This window comes from Rattus norvegicus, chromosome 10 (genome assembly GCF_021556685.1).
Source record: "Rattus norvegicus strain SHRSP/BbbUtx chromosome 10, alternate assembly SHRSP_T2T, whole genome shotgun sequence".
Lineage (NCBI taxonomy): Eukaryota > Metazoa > Chordata > Mammalia > Rodentia > Muridae > Rattus > Rattus norvegicus.
In genome coordinates this window covers 74,177,222-74,190,459 of record NC_141543.1, presented here as the reverse complement: position 1 = coordinate 74,190,459, position 13,238 = coordinate 74,177,222, and the positions used below count along the sequence as shown (strand labels likewise).

At 44.0% G+C, this 13,238-nt stretch overlaps 1 protein-coding gene across 4 annotated transcripts in view; it reads right to left on the bottom strand.

Moving 5' to 3' along the window:
• Taf15 (TATA-box binding protein associated factor 15) overlaps positions 1-5,993 on the bottom strand; it is a 32,031-nt gene extending 26,038 nt beyond the window's left edge. For 2 of the 4 annotated variants that reach the window (XM_087570608.1, XM_087570606.1), the window contains exon 1: positions 5,873-5,967. Coding sequence is in view for 2 of the 4 variants with exons in the window: in XM_087570606.1 (XP_087426732.1) it covers positions 5,873-5,879 (7 nt within the window). In the remaining 2 variants the exon portion in view is untranslated. Of the gene's footprint in view, positions 1-5,388 lie in introns of all 4 variants that reach the window. The other 2 variants (NM_001105824.2, XM_087570607.1) reach the window with 2 other exon arrangements.
• Positions 5,994-13,238: the final 7,245 nt, after the last annotated feature.

Below are 13,238 nucleotides of genomic sequence, written 5' to 3'. Positions count from 1 at the left end.
AGCATAGTTACCAGAAAATATATCTCTAATAAAAATGCAGATTTTTTTATTCAGTTAAAAAAATGGGTTTATAAAGTCCATTTAGGGAAACTGAAATAGGTCCTTGTCAAAATTACCTGACACTTGGGCCTTGTGCCTGGACATGGTCATTATTTAGAAGTGCTTCTAAATTACCAAAGTGCACCAATGTACTGGCTATTTATGTCAGCTTGACACCAGCTAGTTATCTGAAGGAGGAAACCTCAACTGAGTAAAGGCCTCCCTAAGATCTAGCTATAGGGCATTTTCTTAATTGACAACAGAAAGGGTTGGGCCCAGCCCACTGTGGGGCTGGCTGAGCAAGCCATGAGGAAGGAAAAAGCCAGAAAGCATCACTTATCCATGTCCTCTGCATCCTGTCTCCAGAAGTTACCTGCCCTGTTGAGTTCCTGTCATGACTTCCTTCAATGAGAAGATATGGAAATATAAGCCAAATGATCCTTCCCCAAGTTGCTTTGTTGACAGTATTTAAACACAGCAACACTAACCCTAAGACAAGACAGTGGGGTATTGCTGTGACAGGCTTGACTGTCTTTTTTGGAGTGGAAGGACTTTGGAATTTTAGACTAGAAAAGCCAGAGTGTTAAGAGCTCACTGAGCTTTTCTTTTTCTGCAGGAGCTTGGAAAATAATATCCTGAAAGTTAACACACAGAAACTATGTTCTAAAAGTGGTCTAAGTTTTATCTTGTGTTGGCAGCCAAACTTGTTATTATGTAAGTCTCCAGGTGATACTGGTCTTGAAGGCATGAAGGGGTCATGGAGAATGATGGAGGATTTGGCACTGCGAGGCCACTGGTGAAGGTGAAACCTCTGTAGCAGTGAGAGCCCCAGGAATGAAGGGGTCATGAAGGGAAGCCAAGGCTTGGCACCATGAAGAGACCAGGAGAGGATATAGGTGAAGGTGCAGCCTAGTGCAGTGAGGCCCCAGAATTTGAAATGCCAGTACCAACAGATGCCCACAAGAACAAGCAGCAGCAGCGAAGCAGAGTCAGCTGGAGCCTAGAAGACAAGCTGTGTGTGTTGCCAAGGGCAGAGCCAAAGAATTGACCCAAGCCTTTCGTAGGAGTCAGAAAGATCATGAGTAGACACCAAAAACACTGGATCCTGAATTCTTTCAGTTGGAGTTCAGTTTTGTTGTGCTCAGACTGTAACTGTGCTTTGGTTCTTTGTCTTGAAGAAAGTGGTTGACATACTTTTCATTTTACAGGAGCTCAGTTAAGAGACTAGTTTTTTAAAAGGTATTTTAGGTTTTAAAAGAGACTTTTTAGGTAGACTTTTAAAGATACTGAATGTTAAATGTTTGAATATGTAAAAACTGTGGGACATTTAAAAGTTTGTAAAATGTTTTATATTGTGATGCTGATGTTAATGTGTGATCTTAGGAATAAACAAAAAAAGGTTGTGGCTTAACAGTGTTTTGCGTATTAAACTGACAAGGGGTTATTTGTCCTAGATAGTTTTATGTCAACTTGACACTTGATTCATCAGAAAGGAACCTCAATGAAGAAAAATGCCTCCCTAAGATTCAGCTGCAGAACATTTTCTTAATCAGTGATGGATGGAGGAGAGTCCAGCTCAGCTCACTATGGATGGTATCATCCCTGGGTTGGTGATCCTAGGTTCTGCAAGAAAGCAGGAGGATGTGAAAAAAAAAAAGAAAGCAAGCAGACTGGGCAAGCCAGTAAGCTTTCATAGCCCCTGCATTAGCACCTCTTCATAGCCTCTGCATTAGCTCCTGTCTCCAGGTTCCTTTGTTGTTTGAGTTCCTGTCCTGACTTTTTTTATGATGACCATTAATAGAAGTGTAGGCCAAACAAACCCTTTCCTCCCCATGTTGCTTTAGTCATGGTGTTTCATCACAGCAACAGTGGCCCTAAGATCCGAGCACTGGAATGTTAGACATGAGTCACAAATCCTGGCTAATGAAACTCCTTTAATCATACACACTAGCTACAAGCACATGACTCCATTTCAGGTGACGTTTGCCTGGTTACTTTCCCTCTTACCTGCAGCTTGTGTTTAATATATATTATTTCTGAACAGCATTTATCTAGGTACTTTAATGTTATGAATGCCTTTGTGCTTTTAGTGGGCTGTTTCTGTTTTTCCTTGTACCTAACATCTTAAATTAGAATTTTCTATCTACTGTAGTTTTTCTTTCCCTTTTAACTCTTTTCCTACTATTACATTTTCCTTATCCACAATTTTACTATTACTTACATTTTACTTCTGTGACCTTTTAACTAAATTTTTCATCTTTCCTGGCAAAATTCAAAATTATCAACCTCCATTAAAACATACTTTATTATCTTTATTATTTGTCAACCAAAACCTTCCCCTTTATTTTCCTTGCAAATTTTTACTCTTCTTCCTTTCTATACATTAATTCTTTTAGCAAAGACCTGTATGACTGTGTGAGTTCATTTGGTATCAAGTTCATTATTTCCTGTCTAAACTCATTATTTATTCTCTTAAAACCTTTTTATGTTTTTATTTGTCACACATGTAAAAGTATGCATACATGCATGCAAGACAGAAGGTGTACGATGTGCGGAAACTGGAGATTCCAGGTAGATGTGGGTGCTAGTAACCAACTCTGGTTCTCTGTGCCAAGAGCCCTAACCATAGCTCCAGGGCCCCTCCTAAAATTGTTTCCTACGGGTTATTATTTTATAGTCTGTAATTTCATAGATTACTTAATATTATTCTTAGGCATCATGTTTAAACTAATGCTTGATTAAAAATTTCAACTCACTGAGGCTTCGTGAATACCTTTAATCCCAGCACTTATGAGGCAGGTGTTTCTGTGAATTCCATCTAGAGCTGATGAGACCCTGCCTCAAAAATAAGAACAATTTAACTTTTCTAGATTTTTTTTTTTTAAAGACAGGAGTTTCCTACTTAGCTCATGCTGGTTTAAAACTAGAGATCTTCCCAACAGCACCCTAAGCACCGGTGACAGGTGTGTACAACCATATCCACCAAATTTCAGTTTCTTCTCTAACCTCCTGAGTTTTATATGACAGACTGCAACTACAGCTACAATTCTGCTAAGTTTCCTATTTCACTTTCCACTTTTGGAAATTATATCTGGAGGAAGGGAAGGGTGAGACGGCTCATCAGGTAAAGATTATCTGACATAACTTAACAACCTGAGTCTAGTCTCTGGTACCTACATGGTAAAAGACACCACCTAAGCTTGTCCTAACTATCACAGGCAAGCTACATCACACATTATCCCACATGCTAATGCAATTTTTAAAAATTATAATTTGTTCCCTTTTTCAAATCTATGTGGCCTTTCCACATAATACATTGGTCTTAAGGTTGATTCACTTTTTTTTAGGTTTTTAATCTTCAACCTAAGAACATTTTCTTTATTCCTGTTTGTCATGTGACTCGGTTTGACAGCTGCCTAGTTCAATATTTACCATAAACTCACCTTTTGAAAGGTTTGGATTCTCTCAGACCCTTTGTGACTATGTTTTTGAAAATCCCTCCGTAAGTTTTTCATTTATTTCCAACCAGGAACCCAAAGATGCTAATTAGTCCAGATTTTTTTAATTTTTATATACTATTTTGAGGTTTCCTAAAGGCTAAATGAATACTAAAAGCAAAAGGTTCCAGGTTACAAACTTTAAGATTCTACTCAGGGTCTAAGCTTCCTGATTACTACATACAATAGGATTTTTCCCCTTTGTTCATCCCTTCACTGAAAGACAGTCCCTCAAATCTATAAAGAATTTGTAAAACCAAGATTTATAAAGGTTCCAGTTTTCATTATCTGGCTAACAGTTCAAGGATTCATCACCTGTCCTTAGATAATAAAACAACTATGGAAGACCTATATTCTTTATACATTGTGCTGTGCATACCACATTTCTACATTTTACCATGAGTCTTAGTCTTCCCTAATTTTTGTCTTTTTTTTTTTTGAGGTGTGTATAGATTTGTTTGACCTGTTCTAATTGCCAAAATGAAAAATAACTTGACTTATTTTATATATAACTAACATCTTTACTTGTGATTTTAATTAAAAGCTCTGGTAATTTACTTTTGCAAATAATACTTGAATGTCAGACTGACAATAATTTTGACTTATTACCTAAGTGCTATGTATATATCTCTTTTTCCCCTGATGCAGGGAATTAAATGTTTAGGTTTTGTGCTCCAAATGCTTGTATTTTCATAGGTTTCTAAGTCTGCCACAGCAAACATCTAGATAAGTTAAGTCGGTTAAATTTCTAAGTGTAGTCTGGAATGTTTAAAGGATGAAGCTTATTAATGATACTAGATGCTTACAGGGGGGATTTATTCTGTTACGTTTATTAATTTAAACACGCATTAAACAAGTCATTTACAAAAAAGTCAAGGTATTTCATACACATCACAAAACATGTTAAGTTGTATATACCAGTAAGAAAAAAATTCTAACTTAAACCTCTAAATTTAAATCTTTCATTGAAACTACCCAGTCCTATAAAAATGTCATTGTCTTATATGAGTAATTACAATAAAAAAAAAACAACCCAACAGTTTGGACCAAGTACAGCAAGCTTGTAACTCCACTCTGAAAGCTGTTAAAGGATGATAAATTCAAAGCCAGCCTAGAACACACAAGAAGACCCTGTCCAAACAACCCCAGTTTTTACTGAGCACTGCTTACACTGAATCTTGGTAATTTCTATATGAGGACAAATCTTCCAGGTACAGTGGTGTACACCTTTAGTCCCAGCCCTTGGGTGGCAGGGGTTAGGTGGATCTGTGAGTTTGAGGCCAGCCTGGGCTCCAATAGCAAGTTCCAGTCAAGCCAACGATACCTAGTCAGATCCTTTCTCCGATAAATAAGTAAAAAACTACCAAAGGCATTATGTCATCTCAGCCATATGGCTTTAAGCAATGTTTTCCTCAGAAGTAAAGTACAAATTCTCATGTAATGTAATTGTAAATATAATGTAAATGTCCTGTAAATGTGGCCCAAATAAAGGATCTTGTGTGATCAACTGGAACTGTTAGAATTAAGAGGACTTTTAAGTTCTGGTTTAACAAGATCCAGACTGCCTGTCCTCACACATCCGTGGCCGCTACAGAAATTACTTCGGGGAAGACGCTGTCCTTGGTCTCGAAGTCTTAAGGGAAATGACAAGAAGACCCATAGTGCTGTCAATAACTGTCAAGGCTTATTTCTAAGTTCAGGAGATTAACAAGTGGAGGAGGGAGTACAAAGGTGAAGCCGAATAAACAAACACCCCCAACCCCAATGGTTACAGCAGAGGGAATGACCGTAAGCGCAATTTCGCGGAAGGCAACGTGCTTCGAAAAGGGCTCCCAGAGCGTAAGACCCCCACCTGATGAATGGGTGAGTCAGGAAGGCCCAGCTCCACTTCTCGGATGGGAAAACAGAGGGACGAGGCGGCGAGACGACCCGGCCGGAGGCCTCGCTGAGAGATCTGAGGCGGAGCGGAGGACCCGAAGCCCCAGTCCTCTGGCAGATGCTCAGATCTCGGCTCCCCCCGCCCTTACGATGGCGTAGACGGGCCTCCGCCCCCCCAACTCACACACACCCTCCCCGGGGTGCTGCTCGTCTCCCCAGGTTCCAAGGGCAGGATCAAAAGAGCACCAGAGCGCTCCCGCCGTGATTTGTAGCCGGGGAGCGTTGGGAGCGTGCGTGCCTCCAGTCCAACATGGCGGCGACGCGACCGCCCCCCCCCCAACCCGAGCCTCCCTCAGGCCGGAGACTTTCCCTCGCGGCCCTCCGGTGGGCGGGAAGACGGCCCGAACCCGCCAGACCCCTTCTCGCCGCTGCCGCTGCTCGCTGATGGAGTCACCTACCCGACATGACTAACAGCCGCGGCGCGGAGCCCCCCACGGCCCGCGGAGAACAAGGAAAACGAAAAGCCAGGCGGCGCGGCTGCTGAAGCTGCTCTGAGGGCGGCGCGGCGGGCTGAGGCCGACTGCGGGGCCTCGGCAGCCAATCAGCGCGTGGTGGGCGATACCACGGCGCCGAAGCCTGAGGGGAGATCCCACGCCGCTCCAGCCCGCCGAGCCTTAGTGTCCTCCCAGATCTCCCCTCCGCGACCGTACCATTATTGAGAGCGAATTGAGAGAGGAAAGTACCAATGCTCTCGTGGGGCTAGGGGAGGAAACCGGACCAGCTCGCTCCGCCCCATTTACAACCCTAGTTCTAGTTTTATTGGGTCTGGTAGAATTTGAAGCTATGAACGAAAGAGGAGGCGCCTCTTTTATAGATAAGAACTTAATTGCCTGGAAAAATCCTTTTTTCCTCTAAAATCGGGAATGGTGTGGTCGGCCTCGCTCAGGCTCTTGCTGCAGAACTTGAACCACTTGGGGGCGTTCCGCGTCTGGGCAGCGAGCGGAACGAAAGTCGTGACGAGCTCTGTACCTGATCACCTCCGGGCTTGTTTTAACCGCCTTGTCCGGTAAAATATCAAGGTGAGACCAGAACAAAAATGTGACTTCAGTCTAAATCACGCGCATGCCTGGCTCCAAGAATAAGGCGACGCAGAAATCAATCTAATAACAACTAACTCTTAAATTGTCAGCGTCTTACATCATCTTTAATTCCTCACAACAGACTGATGAAATAGCCCCCCCCCCCCTTTGCGGATACAGCCGAATAGCCTAAGGCTAATAAAGGGCAAAGGTGGAATTTTGAAGCCTGGCAACCAGATCCCGTTGCTGATGGGTTTTACCGTAAAGATGTACAGTAAGCTCAGTTGGGAAAAGGACTTGAAAAACTTGAGAATCAGCAAGGACATTTTCTCCGAGTGAGTGACACCTGAACCAAGGCCTGGGTGATGAGTTAATCTAGTTGAAGTGGGCAAAAGATCTGTCCAGACTAGTTGTAGAACAAGTAACTTGATATGTTTGGAGTGTAGCCTCCAGGGAAGAAAAGTAGAACATGCCAGAATAGTAGTAGCTGAGGCCTCATAGTTTGAACTTTGTCCTGAAGGCGGTGACTCCCGCTAGAGAACTTCAGAAGGGAGAGGAGATTAGATATGTATTTTCCAGCTGCAGAATGAAGAACAGGTTTTGAGATTTGAGGTGCCTAAATGTGGGGGAGAGGAGCACGACTGAAAATTTTGCTTAGTGATTCAAGCCTGCCCTAACATGCTTTCGTCCCTGGGTTCAGTTCCCAGCACTGATTATTTTTTAAACCAATCGAGATGACACACCCCTAATAATCCCAGTACTAAGGAAACAGAATCAAGAGGACCAAGCTGGTATACATAGTGAGTTCCAGGACACACAGGATTACGAAGAGCCTTTTTTATTTTGTCTCAAAACAATATATATATATACTATATATAGTATATATATATATATATAGTGTATATATATATATATATATATATATATGTCAGGGAGACCACTTGAGTGATCACACTGTGTGAGCATCACACAATGATGCTAATGAGAGAGATCGCAGTGCACTGGATTCATAAAGTAGCTGTGGAGATAGGTGCAGAAATCACAGACACTTAGGAGGCAATAAAAGCCTGTGCAAGGAATGGCCAGATAGAAGTGTTGTGCACTGCGATAGTGACCAAGAGGAAAAGATTGCAATGGAGCAAAGAAAGGGGTAAGTTCACAATTGATACCTTCAGGCCAGAAAAGGGCATGAGGTCATTTCTCTTCATTGTGACCTCAACTGTATAGGCAGAGGATCTAGAAACCTTTAGATGGATCCAAAAGGCAAGACTAAAGAAGAAAAAGTTCTTTCATTACTATGAGCCATAGAACTTTAGCATCTGTATCAAGGAAAGCAACCCAGAGAAGAACTTATGCAATAGTAGGAAGTCCCTGAAACCGAGCAGATTCACCAGTCCTTTCTTCCCTAAGAGTATATGAACAATGAAGACTCCTGAGAGTTGGTCTCAGACAAGTCCAGCAGCCTGGAAAAAGCTCTAACTGAGCCATAAGAAAAAGACACACATGTTAAAGTAGGCTTTGGTGATGCAGCTGCCTTTGAGTCATTTCTGTTCCTATTAGTCATAACCCCACCTCGATATTCCCGTAAGTAATCCCAATAGAACTCATTGGTTTACCAAGATGGACTTTGGTGTATTCATGCATTGGTCTGTCACACAGTTCCTCAATATATACATATGTACCTGCACATAAATACACATACCAAACGTGCACACAAACAAAAAACCCAGAGTTTGTCAGCAGAAACCTCATAGGAAATCAGATAAGAGAAGAAACATAAGAAGAAATGGAAGTCATTGCTCAGGGAGTTAGAAGGGCTTCAAGTTCAATTGGTGACTTGGACTCTAGCACTTGCTTCTGGAAGGCAGTCAGCTCTGATCCCTGGCTCCATAAACCACCCTTCCCTTTGTCCTTCTGGTTCGTGGCTGGTACAGTCCTGTTACCTCGGACAATTTATGAGTTGCCTCCACTGCCTGGTCAGCCCCCAACTCTTCCACTAATGATGCAAACCTTGCAAGGACCTTGTAAGGACTAGGTTTACATAGAATGAGAGGAAAGGCTGTCTATAAGAGAAGGGAGCTATTTGAACAGAGGTATGACCTGTTCCACCAGGATTTCTCTGGCTGCTGATTTGAAAAAACAGTGGACTGCAGGACTCACAAGGAGTTGCCAAGCAAAGTAATTGCTCAAAGCATCGGTCAAACCCAGGCCACAGTGAGATCCTGTGGCTTTCAACTCTTTCCAATTTTTTAGTTTGTTATATGGATATGTGGCATATTTCTCTCTGAACTACAGAGCCCATCCCAATACTTAAAACAGTAGTCATAAAAAGAATTAAGCTTATTTATTCTTATTTGATGTGTTTCGCCCACATGTATGCATGTGCAGCACATACATGCCTGATGCCTGCAGAGGTCAGTAGAGAGCATTGGATCCCCTGGATCTGGGGACTTAGAGATGATTGGGAAGAGTGTGGGTACTGAGAACTGAAACCAGGTCCTGTAGAAGTGCAGCAAGTACTCTTAATCACTAGTCCATCCATCTCTCCAGCCCCAACAGCATGCTTTTTTTTTTTTAAAGAAAGAAGATGGGGGTGGGGGGAACCTGTGTGTAATGAATGCATAAACAAGAATTCCACCACACAGAAATGACCTGCCTTTCTGGCTTGTGTACAACTCAAACTTGAAGAGCTTATCTAGAACCGTCCTATGTCTCCCATGGGGCACAAGTGAGTGTCTCGTGAGTGTTTGCTGAAAGGATGGCAGCCGCTCCACGCCGAGTGCCACAGGCAGCTTGTAGCTGTTTTCAGCACTCCACCCCTTCCAAGGGAGATGTTCCCGGGGCCGGCCTTCCTAGAGAGCAGGCCTCCCAGCTGCAGCAAGAGATTCCTTATAAATGACCAGGTTACCCAGTCCTCCCGCCATGGCAGGCGTTTCCTGTTTGGGGTGGAAAGGAACCAGACACTTTCCTGTTAGCAGGTCTCTTAAGCAAAGCAACAGATGCTGGGCAACTCACAGCCCAGTCTTGCCAGCCAGATGCCTGGTGGGCAGACAGCCTTTATGTGGAAGGGAAGTGGGGCACTGTGCCAGATTGGCCCAGGTTTTATTGTGTTCCTCGAATGTCCCCAGGGTCCTGGTGTGAGTAAAAAAGTAAAAAAGTAAAAAAAAAAAAAAAAAAAAAGAAGAGGCTGCTCGTTTTTGCTAAGCTGTGGTGATGAGGATAAGGCTGCGGGGTTGCTCAGAGCTGAGCACTGCTGAGTGAGTTAAGGACTGTGATTGTTCTGCAGTGTGTCCTCTGGAACATGAGCCGGCCCAGGTGTGGAAACTGCACAGTACATGGGTGAACATTTCTGTCTGTGAAACCCATAGTCAGGACTTGACCGGATTCAGGTTACTTAATATCTTACTCACTTCTCATCACATGTCAGGGGCATGGAAAAAAAAAAAAAGACAAGAATTCTCTTTGTCCTACTTGAGAAACAGCAGACTGGTCACACAAATTGAAAAAGCCAGCATTCAAACCCAGGACTGTCTCAATCCAAATGTCTTGCTTTTCCCAATCAGAGACAGTCAGAGGCAGAGAGCCAAGAAGGTATAGGCAGGTGCACTTGTGGAGGTGCCCCAAGCTGAAAAGACCATGTCTGCTGTGCTGGATCTGGGTGACTTCCCTCTGTGATAGGCAGAGGTGATTGCTAGGAAGTGGGGAATTGCATCACTAAAAGCTCAAAGGCCACTGCCCGAGAGGAGTTGGACATCTCCACAAAAGCCTTCACCACCCCAGGGAAAGCCTCTCCAGCTCATTCTACCTTCTCTCCTGTTCTTACTCCTCAGATTTCCCCTATTCTTGGGTTTCCTTGAGACTGGCCCTTCTGTAAATACCATTCTCTGGGAGCCCAGAGTTTTTCCTGATAGAATCTACTTTGTGTTCTGCATACTTCCTGGGGAGGAGGAAAGGGCAAAGACAAAGCTGATTGTTCCAGTTATACAGGGAGAAACTGAGGCCTAGAGGGTCCTTGTTCCAGTTTATATGTCTTGCCTGACTCAGGAACCTGCTGTGATCTTCTGCCAGAACAGGAGGAATGGCTGCTGACAGCCACTCCCCCTGGCATACAGTATGCCCAGGCCTGGCACGAGTTCCAGGGTTCTGTCCACTCTGGGATGATTAGAAGGCTCCAAGGAACTAAGCCAAACCCCATTTCTGCAGGAGGAAGGGAGGGGAAGCAGCTCTCTTTGAAGAAGACATGTGGTGAACGCTGCCAGCACTGCTGGGTCAAAATCAGGAACCACTCAGCAAAGATGGGGTAGAAGGAAGACAAAAACAAGACCATTAGAAAACTCAGAGCTGATTTCCTCTTAGCCACTGGCATTTAGTATCTAGTGTTTTGTTAAGTCCGCAGTAAGGCTCAGGAATCTGAAGGTTTCCGGAAGGAGGAAGAGCTGTTCTGGAGACTGGACCTGGGGTTTTATGCTTGCTGGGAAAACAGTCAACCTCTGAGACGTAGCCCAGCCCAAGGATCAGAATGCTTAGTAAGTGCTTCTGTGAAGAACCTAAGAACCACGTTTCATGCAGAATCCTGCCTGCATTACTAGAGCTGTGATGTTGAGCAAATGATGGAATTCCCAAGCCTCGGGTGCCTCGTCCTTTAAAAAGAGAATGCAGAGAATTGTAGTTTTCTCATAAGGGTGTTACAGGGTCTTTCCATCTGGAACTGGCTCTGTGGACCAGCCTGCTCTTGAACTCACAGAGGCTGCTTGCTTCAGCCTCCCAAGTGCTGGAATCAAAGGCATGTGCCACCACATCTGGCTTCCCCCACCCCTTAAAGATATATTTTAAGGGCTGGAGAGATGGCTACACAGTTAAAAGCACTAGTTTCTCTGCAGAGGACTGGGTTTGGTTCCCAACACCTACCTGGCAGCTGACAAATGTAACTCCAGTTCTAGGTGACCTGATGCTCTCTTCTGCCTTCCAAGGACATTGCACACATGTGGTGTACATACATACATACGTATATGCATGCATGCATACATGCATGCACACATACATACATATATACACATACAATTTTTAAAGTAAATCTTTATCTTAAAATATTTAATTTTTAGTTGTGTGTGTACGGGTGTGAGGGTGTGCACATGGATGCTGATGCCCTCAGATATCAGAAGAGTGCATCAGATCTCCTGGAGCTTCAGTTACAAGCAGCTGTGAGCTCTCCAATGTGGGTGCTAGAACTTGAACTATTGTCCTTTGCAAGAGCAACCAGTGCTCTTAACCACTGAGCCATCACTCTAGTGTCTGATATGTGTGGGTTTTGGGAGTTTATTGTTGGGGGTTTTCTCCTAATAGCATAGCCAAGGAGACAAGGTAAAGTGAATCGAGGTAGCCCCTAAACTCAGCAGTGGTACTAGTGTGAAAGGTCCATGGATGGGGTCAACCAGGGATCCGTAGAAATCCAAGCCTGCAGTCTTCCGGATGCTTGGTTGTCTAGAGACCCACGCCTCCCTCTTCCCCTTATTAGTGTAGCCAAAATGGACTCGCTGGGATGTACCAGAGAAGACGGAGAGAATCTAACTGGAGAAAGAATTGGCGAGCGCAGACTGCACTTCAGTTTTGGAGTCTCCTCTCAGATAGGAGTCCCTTACTGATACTTGCCCAAAGCTCTCTGAGCCAAAGAAGTGGTTTTGAGCCTGTTAGAATCCACGAGCCAAGGCTACCGTATGCTGTTGTCATACCCACAATTCATATACATAACCTACAGTTGTCAGTGAGGCTATAAGATGCCAAGCTGAACTTCATCTAGATTAATCACTTTTAGTATGCCTGTCCCACATACCCCATGGCATCCACCTATGCTAGACAACCGTTACTGTGACACCGAAGTTTAGCTGAGGATTGTACTTTCATTTGCTCTCTCTGGCAACTCCCTCCCCCTCTCCTTCAGAATCTCTTCTGTGGGCCCCCAAAGCTTATCCACATTTTGTTTTGTTCCGAGCTGAGAATTTACATTGTAGGCCATGTAGGTAGAGTGAAAACTCTCAGAGGGCAAGGCTCAAGTCCCAAGCATCGCTTCTGACCACGCTCGCCTCTCCTCCGCCCCCGCAGCAGAGTTAGGCAAACCCATCCGCAACTCTGCTCCCAGCCACCTCTTGGCTCAGGGATTGTCTGCCCAAGGGAAGGGTGGCTTTTTCTCATTGGTCTTACCGAGGAGTGCTTGCCTCTAATCAATCTCCCCAGAGATGGGTGTCCCCTTTTCATTGGTTAGTTGGAAGGCATGGGGGAAGCGGGTGGGTGCTGTTTCCAGGTAGTGCCATAGGGAACGCCTGTTTATAAGATGGGGATGCGTAGACAAAGAATTTTTTTTCCAATTCCTCAACCCCAGTTATGTCTTTCTAATAGCACAAGACTTTGAGGGCAGTTGAGGCCCTCAGCCTTGGGGTTACAACACTTGGGGTTATTACTTTTTTTGTTTAGCGTTTAATAGAGTTCAGATTATTTTTTACAACCCTCATCGAATCCCAGAAAGATGAAGTCGGAGGGTCCTGGGTCCATTTGCACTTTACATATGAGTGGACTGAGATAGTAACCTGCACTCACTCTCAGAGCTAGACACCTTTGCTCAGTATGTGTGTAGCAAAGGCTGTCAGAGAAATCTTTCCACTCGGTTCTTACACGCTGTATAGGCTATAAAGAGTCTTTTGGAAAAAAAAAAAAAAAAAAGGGCTGGAGAGATGGCTCAGCGGTTAAGAGC